Source organism: Alosa pseudoharengus, unplaced genomic scaffold (genome assembly GCF_046254945.1).
Source record: "Alosa pseudoharengus isolate Yale_2024_CS ecotype anadromous, Long Island Sound unplaced genomic scaffold, YU_APseudo_1.1 YU_APseudo_1.1_scf_2, whole genome shotgun sequence".
Classification (NCBI taxonomy): Eukaryota; Metazoa; Chordata; class Actinopteri; order Clupeiformes; family Clupeidae; genus Alosa; species Alosa pseudoharengus.
In genome coordinates, this window is record NW_027468663.1 from 34,342,358 (window position 1) to 34,359,596 (window position 17,239).

Sequence of the window (17,239 nt, forward strand, 5' to 3'; positions counted from 1 at the left end):
CCTGATTCAACAGCTAACAAAAAGCATAAACATGCATAAAGGGTGTGTTTCTGTGTATGTAGGTTATTAGGAGAGCCAGCGTGGATGAGAAACTCTTAGTGCTGGTGCGCGAACGTCCAAGTCACAAGTGTGAGACATCCTGCCTCGTCATAGTGATACTGATCTGGGAGGGTATCTCGATCAGCCTGGCCGACCGCTTGTATTCGGAGCTGAGCAGCACACTGACAAAGCATGGTGCCCTTACCAACCGCAGATGTGCCCTCAACGAGGAGTAAGAGACCAACCATAATCCATATATTTAGATCCAATTATCATCTACAGGGTGTCAGTTCCAGACAAGAACACAAGAAGCATAACCAGTTTCATTCAAGTACAGAAGAAAACTCTGCTGGAGTGCTATTCAAACCAGAACAAAAAGCTTACATAAAATGGGCCAAAAAGGTTGCATAACAACAGTTTGGTGTTAAATGGTCCACAGCGGGTAATACCATAACTAAAGAACCTAAGGCTTCTTTTTATGCCAGTCAGAATCGACTTTACATGAATAATTCACCACAAAGGCACTGGTGGGAGATGATATGTCAGGGTATTGCTATAACCTTACAATCTAACCTGCTCTAATGTGTCTTAGCTCTGTATCATTTACCACAACGCAGCATGATCAAGCTACCTAAAGTGGCAGACCAGGGAAGCATTTGGCAGTCATATATTGTCTAAAACAAACATGAGAAAGGAGTTTTGAGCAAGACTGTCTTTTGCATTAACACCAAATTGTCTTAGCGTGAAAGCGAACCGGGCATACACTCACATCAAAAACAAACTATTTTACACCACTGACAATGTTCAAAATAGAATGACACTTAAGTATAAGTATAAGTATATTGATCCTGTCAGGGAAATTTGGTCTCTGCATTTATCCCCAATCTGTGAATTAGTGAAACACACACAGCACACAGTGAACACAGTGAGGTGAAGCACACACTAATCCTGACGCAGTGAGCTGCCTGCTACAGCAGCACTCGGGGAGCAGTGAGGGGTAAGGTGCCTTGCTCAAGGGCACTTCAGCCATTCCTACTGGTCGGGGTTCGAACGGCAACCCTCCGGTTACAAGTCTGAAGCGCTAACCAGTAGGCCACGGCTGCCCCAACTTCTGTGGTAGTGTGGTGAGGGTGTCTACAGACAAATCGAAGTATTGTAAACGTTGTAAGTGTTTCGAAAGGTTATAAAGAATGTTTTTTTACGAAGGGTGTGTTTTTAGGCTACCTTAGCTGACTTCCTGTCACAGGCACTTTGAAGGAAGGCTTAACAAGTCAAATAACGAATGCAGCGCAAACCACAGTCAATGAACGTAAGAGGACAGTCGGCTACTCTCCTTTCGCGTTCATTGTTAGAGGCGAGTCGTCTACTCTCATGTTCATTGACTGTGCTTTGCGCTATTTGCATTGCATTTGTTAATCGACTTGTTAAGCCTTTCCTTCAAGGTGGCCGGGACAGGAAGACAGCTAAGGTAGTCTAAAAACACACCCATCATAAAATAACATTTCACTTACAATGTTTATAACCTTTCGAAAAAATGTTACAATGCTAAAACAGCCTTCACTAAAAAAGCTCTAGTAAATAAAAAGCTCTACAAATCAAAAAGCAGGTTTACATGTGTATTATGAAAGGTGGGGAGGACTCTCACTGTAGCTGACTTGGAGTGGACATTAAACTAATGTGATCATCTGATGTGACCTCTGTGCTCTTTCCAGGAGAACATGTGCTTGTCAAGGGCTTGACCCTGATGCCTGTGGAGCCTCCTTCTCTTTCGGCTGTTCCTGGAGCATGTACTACAATGGTTGTAAATTTGCCCGGAGTAAAATACCTCGCAAATTCAAGCTTCTTGGGGATGATCCCAAAGAGGTATATTGTATCTACATCTTTGTCACTACCAAGCCCGAAGCTTTCCTCCTGGATTTGTGTCTAAAGTTTTTTATTTTATTTCACAGGAAGAAAGGTTGGAGTACAACCTCCAGAATCTGGCAACGATAATGGCCCCGATGTATAAGAAGATGGCACCAGATGCTTATGGCAACCAGGTGAGGTGGCACATAATATTAATATACATCAAAAGGTTTTCAGGGTACTGATAGGTTGCAACAGCTCTGCACATGCCAGTCGAGGCTGGTTTAGTTGACCTGTGTGCTTTTCATCAGGTGGAGCATGAGCACCGGGCTCCTGACTGTCGACTCGGGGTAAAGGAGGGGCGACCGTTCTCTGGGGTCACTGCCTGCCTGGACTTCTGTGCTCATGCCCACAGAGATCTACACAACATGCAGGGAGGCAGCACTGTGGTAAGCTCTGCTAGAGATGGCCAGCAACACTGATCTGTTCAGGTCCATACATCCATAACTTAGAATCTGACTGAAAAGAACTGATTGCAGAGGTCGACCGAGATGGGATTTTCTATGGACGATACCAATCTTTAGAGATCAGGGTCAGCCGATGGCCGATAAATCGTTCCGATATTTTGATATTTGGCTGTTTTTGTCCCTCTATTTGTATGATAAATAATGATAAGATAAGAATTTAAGACCCTCAGTTTTCCCCCAGGAACAATGTTGTTGTACTCTTCCAAATGTCTGCTGGTAATTTAATTGACACAAGGGGCAGTGTGTGTCACAGGTGTTCCACAGCAAAAATACTGGGCAGCCTGCAGATGCACCTGCCTGTTAATCGGCTTAATATACTCGGTTATCGGCTGAAAAAAGGCCAAAAATCGGCCTGATTAATCGCCCAACCGATTCATCGATTTACCTCTAGCTAATAGTATCCCCATTTGCAAGACATATTTTAAAGCAGCATATGGCTGAACTAACTTGCTCCTCTTCCCCAGGTTTGTACACTGACGAGGGAGGACAATCGTGAGATTTCAAAGATCCCTGAGGACGAACAGTTGCATGTGCTGCCGCTGTACAAAGCCTCCAACACTGATGAGTTTGGCAGTGAAGAGGCCCAGCGGGAGAAGACCCGCACCGGCGCCATCCAGGTGCTCAGCAACTTTCGCCGGCAAGTGCGCATGCTTGCTGAGCCTGCCAAGTCCTGCCGGCAGAAAAAACTGGACGCCAAGAGAGCTTCAGCTAACAAACTGGCTGGCCTCCCTGACACACCTAACTCTAAGGGAGACAAAACCGCTCAAGCAAAGAAACAGAGCACTTATGAGAATCCTGCAGGCCAGAACACACTTATATCAGGTATGTGCAGGGATAGGGTAGGGTTCAGTGTTCAAAGTAACACATCAGAGTTTAAATTGCCAAATTATTGTACAACCCCAAAACAGAAAAAGTTGGGACGTTGTGTAAAATGTGAATAAAAACAGAATGTAATAATCTGCAAATCTCTTAAACTCATATGTAGTTGCAAAAACGACACAGGCAACATATCAAATGTTGAAAATGAAAATGACTATTTCAAAATATATGTTTATTTTGAATTTGATACCACAACATGTTTCAAAAAAAGTTGGGACGGTGGTAACAAAATGCTGGAAAAGTTGTGTAATGATAAAGAAAACAAAAGGAGGAATTTTTCACAACTAATTAGGGTTACTGCCAACACGATTGGGTATGAAAAAGAGCATCCTAGAGAGGCAGGGTCTCTTAGAAGTAAAGATGTAAGGGTATTCATCACTCTGTGTAAACATGTGTGCACAAATGATGGAACAATGTAATTTTAATGCTTCTTAACATGAAATTGTATTTGTAAAGGTCCTGTGGTTAGACCAATCAAAATGTTCTTTTTGGAAATCATGTACTCATCTGGGCTAAAGAGGAGAGGGCCTATAAGTATCCAACCTATCCAACTTGTTTTAGTGCTCAGTTCGAACATCTATGACGGTGTGGAAGAGCATTAGTGCCTACAGCATGGGCATCTTGCACATCTGACAAAGCACAATCAATTCTGAATTATGTATACAGGTTTTGAGCAACATATACTGCCATCCAGGCAATGTCTTTTCCAGAGAAGACCTTGAACATTTCAGGAAAACAATGCCAAAATGAATTCTGCAAATATTTAAATAGTATTTCTCCATAGAGGAAGAATCCAGGTGCTAAAATGGCCTGTCTGCATTCCAGATTTGTCAATGAATGAAAAACATGACTAAGAATACCCCATACTGTTGAGCAAGTGAAATCCTATATCGGGGAGTAATGGGACAACCTATCATTCTCAAAACTCTAAAACTCTAACAAATGGTCTCCTCAGTTCCTAAAAATGAACTGAGGATGGAATGAAGAGGTGAAGCAGCACAGTGGTAAACATGCTCCCTTCCCAACTTTTTTTGAAACATGTTGCTACCATCAAATTCAAAATTAACATACATTTTCCATGAAATAGTCCAAATATTTTCATTTTCAACATCTGATATGTTGTCTATGTCCTTTTTGCTGCTAAATATGGGTTTACAAGACTTGTATATTATCACATTCTGTTTTTATTTGCATTTTACACAACGTCCCTACTTTTTCTGTTTTGGGGTTGTAGATGTGCTGATTAATAATAATGTTGCACTGTCTACAACACATGTTAACATGAGACTCTGTTCTGTGTTCCTCTCCTCCCACACAGGTGTCCTTGGCGCTTCCCTTCAGCATGGGCAGCAGCCACACCCTCTTCAGCACCAGCAGGCCGCCTCGCACCCTTTCGCACCCGCACCCGGCTCTCCTCATCCCGCAGGATACCCCCGGTTTCCCAGCTCTCCCAGTCCTTTTCCCAGCACTCCAAAGCCGGGCAGCTTGTACCCGCAGTCACCCATCTCAGCGAGTCCCTACCCCTCACCTCTACATGTACCAAATTCTTACATGAATGGAGGAAATCCAGCCAGCCCCTATCCCAACGCTCTTACACCCAATAACCTCTACCCAGGATATCAGTGCAATGGGGGAATGGCGATGGAGAACTATCATCCCTACTACCCCGGTAGTCCAAAGCACCTGGAGATGTACAGGCAGCAGAGACCACCCATGTACCCTGAACAGCAGTACGGGGGCCATCAGCGTTACGGGGTTAACTATCCCCCACGCTACAGTGAGCCAGGCCTGCAAGTCAATGGCTTTGGCAACTGCGCTGTGAGGCCTGGGGTTCACCCAGTAGGGCCATACCCTCCTTACCCTCCTAGTGGGGGACCTGAAGCCCAGTATTTGGAGGCCATCTCCCGGCCTCCTTCATCCCATCCCAGTTTGGACTATGCATCTGTGAGCAAAGGCAATCAGTTCAGTAGGTACCCCAACACATACCTGTCACAGAATCCTCAGATGTTTGCTCCAGGCCTGGACCCCTTGCGTATGCAAGCTAAGCCTGACATGAGCTTGCATGGAGCCAACGGTATGCCTCAGGGGCTTCCACCGCTTAGAAGTGAATGCCTGACGCCTGGTGCCCAACCTCCATTTGGGCTGCCTAACGGCAGCATGCACAGCGCAATGGTCAAACAGGAGCCTGGTGCCCCGATTCCCACCACACCAAAGGGGAAGGAGGATGTGTGGTCAGACAATGAACACAACTTTTTGGACCCTGACATTGGTGGGGTTGCAGTGGCACCCAGCCACGGCTCTATCCTAATTGAGTGCGCCAAGAGGGAGCTGCACGCAACTACACCTCTGAAACAGCCCAACCGTACCCATCCCACCCGCATCTCACTGGTGTTCTACCAGCACAAGAACATGAATGAGGCCAAACACGGACTGGCTCTCTGGGAAGCCAAGTTGGCAGAGAAGGCACGGGAGAAGGAGGAGGATGCAGAGCGCGGTATTGAGAGCACACCGAGCAAGAGCAACAAAAAGGTGAAGCGTGAGCCTCCAGAGTACTCTGAGCTGGTGGAGCCCCCCTACAAGCGCTTCATCCAGACCCTGACCGAGAGGTCCATGTCCTCCACCACCAACACATACGTAGGCACGGCACCTTACGCCTTTACCAAGGTCACAGGGCCGTACAACTGCTTCATGTAGGCATGTGGGCTCCTTACAGTGTGAAGTCTCCACATGCAGAAACATACACTCATCATTGGTGCTGGAAATGGTGCTAAAATGCAATGAGAAAATGACCTTGGTGTCGCTGCCTATGAGCTTTCGATAGTTTTCTCTCTCTCTCTGGGATATGTGAGTGACTTGTCACCCAAGAGCAAAACACCACATCACCAGAACAGTTGGAGCAAACTTCAGAGATCCACTGATGACAGATCAGATCATGTCACCCCTCCAGAGATCAAGCTTTACTGACTAACCCTAAGGAGGTATTTATTTAATATTTGGTTACTTTTTACAGGATTCACACTGTTCTACTTCTCTGGTGCTTCTCTAAGTCCAATACATCAGGACAAATATTACTGGAAACAATGTTTCAAAAAGTTTCATTTTGGTGGCTTTACATTTTTTTTTATCTAAAGGAATATCTCAAAATAGAGATGATTTTCACAGAAAACACTGATCACATTCTCGGTGCTACAGGTAAAGAGTGTCTTATGTTAAAAGTCAAATTGGTGCATACACACTGTCATTCAAAGGCTACTAAACAGTTATTTTATGATTCGTTGGTGGGTAATGCCAGAATATCCTCAAAAACTTAAACAAATGTTTTACAGTGTTTTTGATATTGAAGGTATGAGGGTCAAATTTGGCCTCTAACTAAAAAAAGGCTCATTTTATTTCTTGAATAAATAAATAACATGGTTGGAATTGGCCTGCAATACTCGATAGAATCATCATGCAAAAGGACATTTGTCTGGTGCTTTCAGAGGTTTCACAAATCCTTTACATGTACTTTCTATTTACTGTGTTTTGAGCCATTCAAAAGGTGCATTTTTTTACAACAGTAATATTTTTAGGAGTCAGAATAAATCTGCCAGGAGGTTTGTATGTTTTCCTTGAGGGTAACCTTTTTGTCAGAAATTATAGTTCTAGGCCATTGGCCCACAGAACAAATCTGGAGTTGGTGCTCATTCATGTTAATTTTAGTCATGTGACTGTTGTGTTGATGATCACGTTCCTCACAGCATGCAGGTGAAGCTCAAGGAACAGGGTTAGGTCTATGTTAGCATCATGGTTTTTAAGGCAGCTGGCTTGCTGTGGGGTCCTCAAATAATAATTGTAATCTAGCTGTATAATTAAAAAGTTGATATTTGTACAGTAAATTAATTCTTTTTTTCTGGAATTTAGGCTTTAGATTTTAGTACTGTAAAAACGTAATTTTCTTGTTTGGGTTTCAGCGAGTTTTGTTTCAAATGGTGCTACTCGACCTGCTACAAACATATAATGTGAGAATCTTTATTGGGGCAGTGAGAAGGCTTATGAATGATGTACAGTACCTACTTGTCATATACCTCAGAACTAGTTTGGCAATAGGATTATGATACAAAGGCTTTTTATTATTTCTCTCTCAGTCTTTTTTCTTACTGCTTCATAGCACTTCACATTTTAACAGTTACAGTTACCACAGTCTCACAAAACTTTTAGGCCAAGGCAATGTTAAGTTCATTACCTACTTTCTTCACACTTGATCTATTAGAAAGTATTACTTGAACTTCAGGCTTTGATCTAATAGCAAAATCAGGGATACTTCAGCTTATTTCTGTGCATCACAACATAAACATTGCTTGTGTCCTTTATGTTGTCTCCTCTCCTTCAGGGATTGGCCTTTGCATCATGAATCCCTATGAATTTATTTGTACATACTACAAAACACACAAAAGTAACTTTGTAAGAAACATTGAAATTACCTGCATTTTGTACTTATGTTTTAGTAGATTGTCAGATAACTTTAAAACAATGAATTTGATGGTATGATCATATGCACTGAGTTGATTAAAGGGAAAGTATGGCATTGACTAAATAAGTGAAGCACTCGCTTTCTACTAAAAAAAAGAAGAGTAAAGCCAGGGCAGTTATGACCATAGATGCACATTTGCGTGCTTGTGTATAGCTAAAGTAAAATTTATTTATGACCACTAAACATTTATATAATACTTTTTCTCCCTCTCTTCCATTCAATTCAATGTGATATTTTGTGGGGTAACAGTTATGTGTGAAACATTTTCCCCATTCTAACATGTATAAACATTTTCTGGAAGCACTTCAATTCTTTTTTTTTTCAGAAAATTGATAAAATTAAAGATTACAAACATTTATTTAAAAGGTAGATTGTAAATGTGTTGTACATACCATGTGTTTGTATCACAGAGGTTTCTATCTTTGTCATTTTAAATCCCTGTCATCACATAAAAATGTGTAGAATCTGTAGTTTACCAGATGTACCTACGGCCCATGTTTCATAAACAATCATTGATTCATCTCTATCTATGGATAGATTTGGTATTTTACACAGACCCTGATCAGTAGACCACGGTGGCTGATGTAAAAGCCGCAGCAAACTGTCAAATAGCAACTACCTTAACAGTTCCCACAGTAGAGCCCTGTTAGCTATAAGTCAACTAGACAGAATGAATAGTGATGAGAAATTCCATTTTTTTTTGTAAAGTGAAAATTTGATGTTAAATTTCAGTGTACAGGACCCAGCTTCAGTAGCAAATTGTGGAGGAGAGGGGAAAAGTGATTAGGATATAGCGGGTGACAAGCATAGCCATACTTGAAAAAGCTTATGAGTTTTTCTGAGTGGTGTCAACATTACTTGAATGACTTTATGAGTTTGACTAATGCACAAGAGTGCACAGCTCCAAAATTAAGCTAGCAGTTCATGTACACATGTTGGTATTTTGCAGTTAGACACTAAAGGTTAAAGATATATTCTGCCTCGGTCCTTTTTTTGTTTTTTGAATAAAACTGCTTCCCTTGTTCCCCCCGAAGTTTGGTATGCTTAAAATGGAATGTGGATGGGTATAAATACTGTAAGTATTGTAATGTACTGAAGTACTGAATGCAGTTTATTTGAAAGCTGTTTATTATATCATTCCTGATATTGCTGAGATGTGGGTGTTTTTAATAAAATTTATATTTATTTAAAGCATTTCAAACCTGTGCTGCTTATTTTTTGCTGTTGAGTAAATGCATATTTACTAATTGCATCACAAAAATGACATGTATTGCACGGTTTATTTATTAGTCAATAACGAAACTCACCCATTGGGTTTTTGTCACCAAATTAACAAAATGCATGAATGAATCAAACTAATATGGAGCGATCATCTTGGCACATTGAAAACTGCTTGGCAGCTTTCATTCAAATCTTCATGAAACTCACTAACAAAAACATTTCCATACCTTGATACTAAGACCACTCTTTTCCTGAATTTGAAAATATAAAAAAGATCAGATTTTGTCAGAAATATCCAAGGCCTGCGATTACAGACTTCAAAAATTTAAAAATCAACTTAAAACAATATAAAACAAAATTGTATGCATGCATGCATACAAATAAAGCTGTGCAGTGAGTGGACACTATATAGTCATACAGTACTTCAATTTAAACCTTGTTGTGTTAGACGGCCTTCTCAGTAAGTGCTTCTGCGCAGGTTTCTCCCAATTGCGTCTTCTGATCAGAGGCCATTTCAGAGAAAGTGCCACTTATCCACTACAAAAGAAATAAGTTAATGTAATTAACGTGTCCATTCTACTGGGGACCACTCATAAATACTACTGTACACAAATAATACTACACTTGCCAGTTCCAGTATCAGCACAACATTATATTTGCATACACATTTTTTAACTAAAATATGACATTCACTAAGGGTGTACTTTTAGAAAATATTGGAAAAAATATGGGAGTACTTGAAGATAAGGCTGTAGTTCCATATTTTAAGAAGTTGTCAAAAACAAAAGGTCTCACTCCCTGAAAGAAAATGTCTTATCGCATAAATGCCATTTTCTGTCCAACATGTTAATGTGTTCACATGCTTAAATACATATCCCTATGTCTTAAACAATTTAACTAACACTACATGAACATTGCATCATAGGTAAGTAGCACATCTCCACATACCTTCTGCAGACACTGATAAGGCCTCTCCACATGATGGAGCCTGTGGAAGACAGGAGAGAATAAACATAATTTCCTGTGCCTAAACGTCCAGTCTGAATTGGTGTAGGTGTGTACTTCTCTCACCGACTGGACAATGGCACTGGCTTCCTCCTGGCTGCATTTGAAAGCACTGTCACAGACTGAGGCATTCAGGCTGTTTTGAGACACGGATCCATCACATTAAAACTTTGTGACACCAGATATACAGTATAATCACTAATTGTTATTTTATTCCAACCAATTACTGATTCTGGTATTATATTACTCAATATGCTTAATTACCAATGTTTAACAAACTCACAGTTAAGTACAATGCTTGAAGAAACACCTGCAACATTATGCCAGATGAAAGGGCTGACCGCTTCAATAAGGAATACTAAATGATGGTGTGAAAGTGCTTCAACAATATGACATGTCACACCAGTTCTCACCAGTTTATCTCTCCAGCTTCAGCCTGCTTCTGCACTAGGGCCCTCCAGTGGTCATGGGTGGACCTTATGACCTGCACGGCAAAGTCCTGGAAATGACAAAGGACAACAAACGCTCTTTTAGGTTCTCATACTCAGGAGAGCCTCAAAATAATGGGATGATAGAGCACACACCAAGAGAATCTTCAGGATTTCTCAGAATGAAACTGAGTGAGCTGAGCATGCACAATAACCCCCTTACCTTGTCCTTGAACTGTCCGTTGAATGCAAACTTATTCTCCGGCTTTCCATCTGGCACTTTGTATTTCTTAAACCAGTCAACCGTGGCTTCCAGATGACCTGGCTTTTTCTTACGAACATCTGAAATGCCTTCCCACATTGAAAAAAGTAACATTGCTATAACTACTCAACATCGAAAAGGCTTCACCATAATTACAGTGATGTCTTACTCAAACCCACTGTTCAACTCTGGGGCATCTGGATCCTCTGCATTAATGGCAATGATTTTCCAATCAGTCTCTCCCTCATCAATCATGGCAAGAACTCCCAACACCTTTACCTGGATCACCTCCCCACGAGAACACACCTGTAGGACACAGTTGAATGAGTGCACACACATAAGGGAAAAGACTTGTGCTACATACACAAACAATTCCGGTACACTGAAGGATGTTGAACACTCACCTTGGAGCCAATGTCACACACATCTATTGGATCGTTATCTCCACCACATTTTGTGTCTTTGTCTGTGTGATTGGGGTCCTCCCATGTCTGACTCAAAGACAACACACACACACAAAAAGGAAAGAGTAAATAGGTGTGTAAAAAGAAAAGTGCATTCAAACAACTGAAACACATTAGCTGCAGTTAAGGAATGAGGAACAGCTAAAATGTAAAGTGCAAGTGGATGTGGCATGGAGTGGAAAGAGGGGCCCTTGATGCATGTCTATTTTAAAGGCAAAGGGCCAAGTGCAAGCAGCCCGTTTTTTATAAGTGAACCCGAGGGCATGTAGAGCCTCAGCTCAGCCTTTAATTTCTCTGAAAGTATTAAAAGCCAATATTGCCAGCCAGATGGACCGGGGCAAATGACTCTACAGGCACCTTGTAAAAAATAACTGTAAATAATGCAAGGGCAGACACCATTCAGCCACCTTTGGTACTAATAAACAGGGGCCAAAGCCAGAGTTAGGTAAAAATGTACCAACCCTGTTCTGATGCTCGAGAGTAATCTCACCTGAGGGAGAGCTCCATAATTCCAGATGTAACCTCGGTGGGGAAACACATTGGCCACGTATCTTAGCTTACCCTTTTTCACGTCTTGTTTAATTGGGTTTAAATCTTCCTTTGTTGCAATCTGATAAACAAATCAAAGGAACAAAGCTATTCTTTTTGCTCCTTTTTCAAATCATAACATAACTATCAATATTTCTTTATTCGTCGATCCCCAAATCATATGAAAGTGACATTAAAATGGTATAGTTTGGGGAAATCATTTATAGACAATGTTGATTCTTAAGAGATTACTCATTGTAATTTGAACGATCTGAGTGAACGGTATCCCTTCTCTTTGACAGAAAAAGGTCTAAGAAAGTGTTTGTCTCTCTTTCTTAAGTGTTGGTGTAAGAACAACAGAAATGACCAGAGAATGTCTAAGAATGCTTCTGGCGGGGGTGGGGGGTTAGGGGGCACAGACACATAACTTATGGGGTTGACATTTGCATCGATGCACCAAAATCAAGTACAATTGTCCACAAACGGTACTTCACACTTTCATATAATGAAAATACATCACTGGGTTTTGTACATATTGCAGATTACCTCCATTTTTGCATTTGACCAACGAGGCACTTCCACAACCATGTTAAACAGGAGCTGTTTAATATAAGATTAGAATTTTTAATGTCTTGACTTTGGACAATTTCTCCAACATATGCTATTCATGACTTTTATCATAAGTAATTGGGCGGTACCTGATCATCAGTCTTTAACTTCTTTGATGGTATCTCATTTTCCTGTAGTGAGACAAAGGCTTAAGCTTAACAAAAAGAAAAACGATTCAACTCCACAACGTGTTTTTTATATGTATATTTATGTAAGCCTACAACTTCACTCAATTATGGACTAAGGACAAACCTGTTCATCTGTTACATAAAGTGGAATGTCATGGAAAGGTGAGATGTACTTCCCATCTGAGGTTTCTGGAAAGGGAAAGGAGAAGCATCAAGAACAATGTCCTGCATGCAGTGTCAGTGATATTACGGTTTCTTGGTTTTGTGTCTGATTCATTTCCTTTTTGACCCAATGATTGATCAAATACCCCTTAAGCAAGACTTTGAAATTTAGCCTAGGCTACACGCTATTGTAAGATGTCTGCTGAACGGCCCTTCAAATTTAAGATGTTAAATCTGTATTATAAATTGGGTTTATAGGCCTACATTCCAAACAGAAAAATGACACAAAGTTGCATTCCTCGTGGTAACATGTTTCACCTTGGCTACAAATTAACCTACCCCTATAGGTCATTGATTGTAGCATCTCAACAGATATTAGCCTACTTTACTCACGCAGACAGCTAGCCTACTCTTTATGAAATAAAAGTCCAATATGTACCCTTATGTAAATAACTGGAAATCTATAGACAATTGTGCGCCACTATTGTGTAACGGTTGATAGTAGTCAGGTCGTTAGGTAGTTTTCTTGGCGACGTGGATGTGACCATTTCAAGAGCTGCTATTCCGTCCAAAGATGCCATTCCTTGTGGGATGCATTTTGTAAGCGAGGCATGCCTCTGCAAGTGGAGCAATGAATGAAGTGCATTTCTCTACATTAGGCTATTCGACTTACTAAAATAAATCCTGTAGTCTGTCGAGTTTGGCCGTCCTCTCTCTTCCGTCTGATAATGCGTCATTTTTCTGAGAGAGGGGGAGATAATTCGTGAAATAACTTCGTTTTTACAAATGGTCTGTGCGTTAAAAACGGCAACTGAATACCTCACCGAAGAGCGTAGTAACAAAAGCATAATTCAAGCCTTTATATGTCCACTCAGTTCCTGCTTTCGTGTTACAGTTTCCTCCACATGGTACTTCCCAATCGCTTCCTTAAGCTCGCACTGCCACCTATCTTTACACTGTGGAACATGTTTCCAGTAGAGGAACATGGAAGACAGCGACCTTTGCCAACAGAAAATGGCTGACATCCGTCAACAAACACGAAGCGCGAAATGTTGTGCAACATAAATTCTACTCCAGAAATATGTTTCTTAACTCAGTAGCCTATACCAATCAGTCACTATAAAAATGTGACAATCGTGATAAAAAATCTTGACACTAGACGTTGCGCAAGGATTGCCAATTCCATAACATAGCCTAAATAACAGGTCCATTTAATTCCTACAGTCGCCCAAGTTAATTTTCAGAGTGCTTTTTAAACTGAGAGGGCCTTTTGAAAAAGGAGTGCAGCACACTTGTGGTTGAAACAGCCAAAAATAGTGACACAACTGCCAGTGTTTGTTTTCCTGACATCATGTGCTGGCTTTAGTAAACACTAGCCTATCTGTATGTTTTAGTGTTACCAAAGTACACTAAACCCAATGTCATTATGTAACTCAGGTTAGGTGTGTGTGTGTGTGTCTCTCTCTCTCTCTCTCTCTCTCTCTGTGTGTGTGTGTGTGTGCATGCGCATATGCGTGCATGCTGGAAGAGGTACTTTACTCTTCAGCATTTTTTTGGTAAGGTAGTGTCCCAAACTGTAGGCCTACTAAAGTAGCTCAGTTTCAGCACCCCTTGAGAGCACCAGCATGGCATCGTGCTGCCTCAGATTGTATTCACAATGGTCACTATAGTAATGGCCTATCTGCATCGTAGGCCTTCCTTTGTGTATGTATTATTTTTAGCACATCCTGAAGAGTGCAATGGCCTAAGTGTAATTAAACCAGCAGATTCAGAGACTACAGTCCTTATCGGCTGTCTGTGCTTGGTGCTGAGTAAACAAACATGCACATTAGATTAATCTCTCCCCTTCTTTATTGTCTACCTCACCATTTGTTCAAACAAAAGATATCAGGCACATTCAGTGCCAGAAAACTAGTAAATATGTGTTGCACTACACTCTGATATCTTTTGTATCCACCATTTCCATGTCAGGTTTCCACATTAAGTGCTGTGTGTAGGCTATGTGTTACTGATCTCACTAGTAAAGGTGAGTGACTGTGGATTTCATCTGGGTACGGGTGAGACCTGTTGTTTACACTATACAGAAAAGTAAAATGGCACATCTCAAACAACCTTCCATTTTCATTGCTCGGGCACTGATGAAATCAAAAGTCGGCCTATGAGACAGGTATTGACTAATGAACTGGTACTAGATGTGTTATGAACGATTCATAATGAACTCAGTCTGTTTGGTTTCCTGATACAAGTCTTGTCTTAGTATTTTTGTATACTGTATATGGAAAGTCAACGAGAGCATTTCAACTCTGTTGGTAGTATTTACTGAATAAACATTCTACACTGTGCATTGCTAACATTAATGTTTTCCCCACATGTGCAATATATGTGGCACCTGTGAATTTACTGGCAATACTCATCTTTTTTCACCACCACCTTCCACAACAATTGTTTACTGTGTCTCCTGGTAAAATACAACCACATTTACAATGCTGACATTAAAACAGGTTTAGAACAATTTTGTTGAACAAAGTGTGATGCTTATGTGACCGAATATATTTCTATTCATGTAAATAATGTTGTTAATAGTTACTGAAAGTTACAGAGTACTCTCAGTTACTCCTCCCCTCACTCACGCCAAGCTAGTGTTTGCTCCTGTATTTCTGAGTCATGTGAGAACAGAAAACTTTGTTTAAATAGGTCGCTAAACTGCTCCTACAGAGAAACACTTTGCTGTGTTAAACATTAATAAAAAATATTACTATGATGGATTTTACTATACAGACCCAGCAATAAAATACCGCTTCCCCTTTGTGTGTGGCCTTCTCTGCCATTTGAAGGGGCTTGTTGTCATAGTTCACCACTGTCAATATCTCAACATCTGATAGCAGAGCTTTGCCAGTGTTTACCTTGGCTTCAGAGCATTTTATGATCCTGTTTCATGTCATATTTCCCTTGGCCATTATTTTACTCTACCTATGAGGTCATTGTTGATCCTACCTCTTTGTTCAGTGCTGAGCTTACTTAAACCACATGACAGTGTCCTTAACAAAATAATGGTTGATATGATTAACCATTTTTTAAATACAGACTTTGGTCTGCCTCAAGTCTTTACGTGTCACAGTTCTACTAAACAACCTTTGAAACCTTTTCAAATCTCAAGAGTGATGTTATGCTGGTAGGTTTAGAGAAGTTAGTTATTAGTTTAATGTGTTGATTTACTTTTAAATGGCCAAATAAGAGCACAATTACTTCAACCATCATGGCATTTCTGGAATATCATGGAATTTTGGAAAGTCCACTCCAGACATGGAAAGTCAGGGAATTTTATCATCTTTGGGCCAAAGTCATGGAATATTGTGTAGCCATGTAAAGTTTAAAAATACAATAATACAACTATATTTCCAAGCAGAATTCGTGTATATCTGGTTATTAGCTTTACGACTTGTTTGAGTAGCCCAGCTTTGTTTACTCAATGCCCCTTTTATTCATCTTCTGCACTAAAAAAGTAAAAGATTCTTGAAAGCTACGCGCTTCTCTGAAATCATTGGTTTCATTATATATAGCAAGTAATGGAAATTCAGGTTTTTTGTCAGGGAAAGTCAGGGGAATTTTACAATTGACTTAGAGTGAGAACCCTGTATACATGAGGATACAGCCATGAAATCCAAGAAGTAGGATTTTTAAAGGAGGCTCTGAGCGGTGTTTGAATGTTGTTTAGATAGATAGGTAGATAGATACTTTATTGATCACCAGGGCAAATTCAAGGTCTCAGTAGCATACAGACAACACACACACATTCACTACAGCAGAAAAAGTAATTAAAAGTATATAATATAAAAAACACAACTAAGCAATAAGGACAGTAGAAGATAAAGAATATACTAAATATACTAAAATACAAATTATACTAACTAACACTTAATCTAAATCAATTCTAAAAACAGTATCCACATAGTGGGTTAATTAATCAATCAAGAGGCGCTTGCAATGACTGAGGCAGGGACTAAGCCTGTGATTCTCTGTGCATAGTAAGGTAAGGTAAGGTGCTCTGTGTGAGTGAGTGTCATGGTAATAGTGCAAATGAGTAAGTCCAACAGTGCAACAGTGCAAGAATAAAGTCTATATATCTATATATATAACTATATTAAGAAAAACTGTGGCCACAGTTCGGCTGTGGCATGGAGGGAGGGTTTATGCATATGTGCTAATATAGCATGCAAACAGTGAGGCAGAAAGACAGTGGTAAAAAATGGCTAGTGGACAGACAGTATCCAAACATGGAGGGGGTGAAGAGGCAGACAGACTATGCAGAGAAGTCTATCTCTCCTCTTCCCTTAAGTGAAGCATTGAACAGTTCAATGGCCCTGGTTTCTGCTTGGCCTTAGAAGTGTTCATCAAAATTTACATGTCACCTCTATGGCAAATATGCAAATAAGCTACTATGGTCCACAAATCTCTTTACAGACACTGTGTTGAGTTTTAATGTTGTGGCACTTGAGATATTCAGGTGGAAGAATAATGCATAAGGGCTACGTGCACTTCCAACGCCTTCCTTTCCTTTACTGCAGTGGCATTATCTGTTGTTCCATGGCACTTTCCCTCTCTGTTTTCTGCCTGTTCTCTCCGTCTCCATGG

General features: G+C 40.6%; 2 protein-coding genes across 3 annotated transcripts in view; one reads left to right on the forward strand and one right to left on the reverse strand.

The window, feature by feature from the left end:
• The window catches only part of tet2 (tet methylcytosine dioxygenase 2), a 32,749-nt gene extending 23,755 nt beyond the window's left edge, over positions 1-8,994 (forward strand). Inside the window, exons 5-10 of the mRNA XM_076294738.1 lie at positions 63-271; positions 1,752-1,902; positions 1,989-2,078; positions 2,196-2,333; positions 2,876-3,233; positions 4,609-8,994. Coding sequence (XP_076150853.1) covers positions 63-271; positions 1,752-1,902; positions 1,989-2,078; positions 2,196-2,333; positions 2,876-3,233; positions 4,609-5,984 — 2,322 coding nt within the window. The 3' untranslated portion in view covers positions 5,985-8,994. The remainder of the gene's footprint in view (positions 1-62; positions 272-1,751; positions 1,903-1,988; positions 2,079-2,195; positions 2,334-2,875; positions 3,234-4,608) is intronic.
• A 72-nt stretch (positions 8,995-9,066) lies between these two features.
• On the reverse strand, positions 9,067-13,563 carry ppa2 (inorganic pyrophosphatase 2). Of its 2 annotated transcripts, XM_076294740.1 has the most exons (13): positions 13,432-13,550; positions 13,281-13,348; positions 12,570-12,634; positions 12,407-12,448; positions 12,255-12,308; positions 11,671-11,790; positions 11,121-11,207; positions 10,896-11,022; positions 10,678-10,805; positions 10,440-10,525; positions 10,093-10,162; positions 9,970-10,009; positions 9,067-9,558 (listed from the first exon to the last, which is right to left on the reverse strand). In XM_076294740.1, exons 2-13 carry the CDS (start codon positions 13,342-13,344, stop codon positions 9,536-9,538), a joined length of 906 nt encoding a protein of 301 aa, XP_076150855.1. In that variant the 5' UTR covers positions 13,345-13,348; positions 13,432-13,550; the 3' UTR covers positions 9,067-9,535. The 2 variants fall into 2 exon arrangements, with proteins under 2 accessions (XP_076150855.1, XP_076150854.1); XM_076294739.1 differs by having other exon boundaries at positions 13,281-13,563.
• Between the last annotated feature and the right edge of the window lie 3,676 nt (positions 13,564-17,239).

Excerpts from the sequence above, each read along its gene's own strand:
- ppa2 (XM_076294739.1), bottom strand. The coding sequence starts at position 13,455 with ATGCTTTTGTTACTACGCTCTTCGGTGAGGTATTCAGTTGCCGTTTTT. Across the intron at positions 11,208-11,670 it reads ATTATGGAGCTCTCCCTCAG|ACATGGGAGGACCCCAATCA; the intron begins GTGAGATTACTC and ends TCTTTGAGTCAG. Across the intron at positions 10,163-10,439 it reads GAAGCTGGAGAGATAAACTG|CCTGAATGCCTCAGTCTGTG; the intron begins GTGAGAACTGGT and ends GTCTCAAAACAG.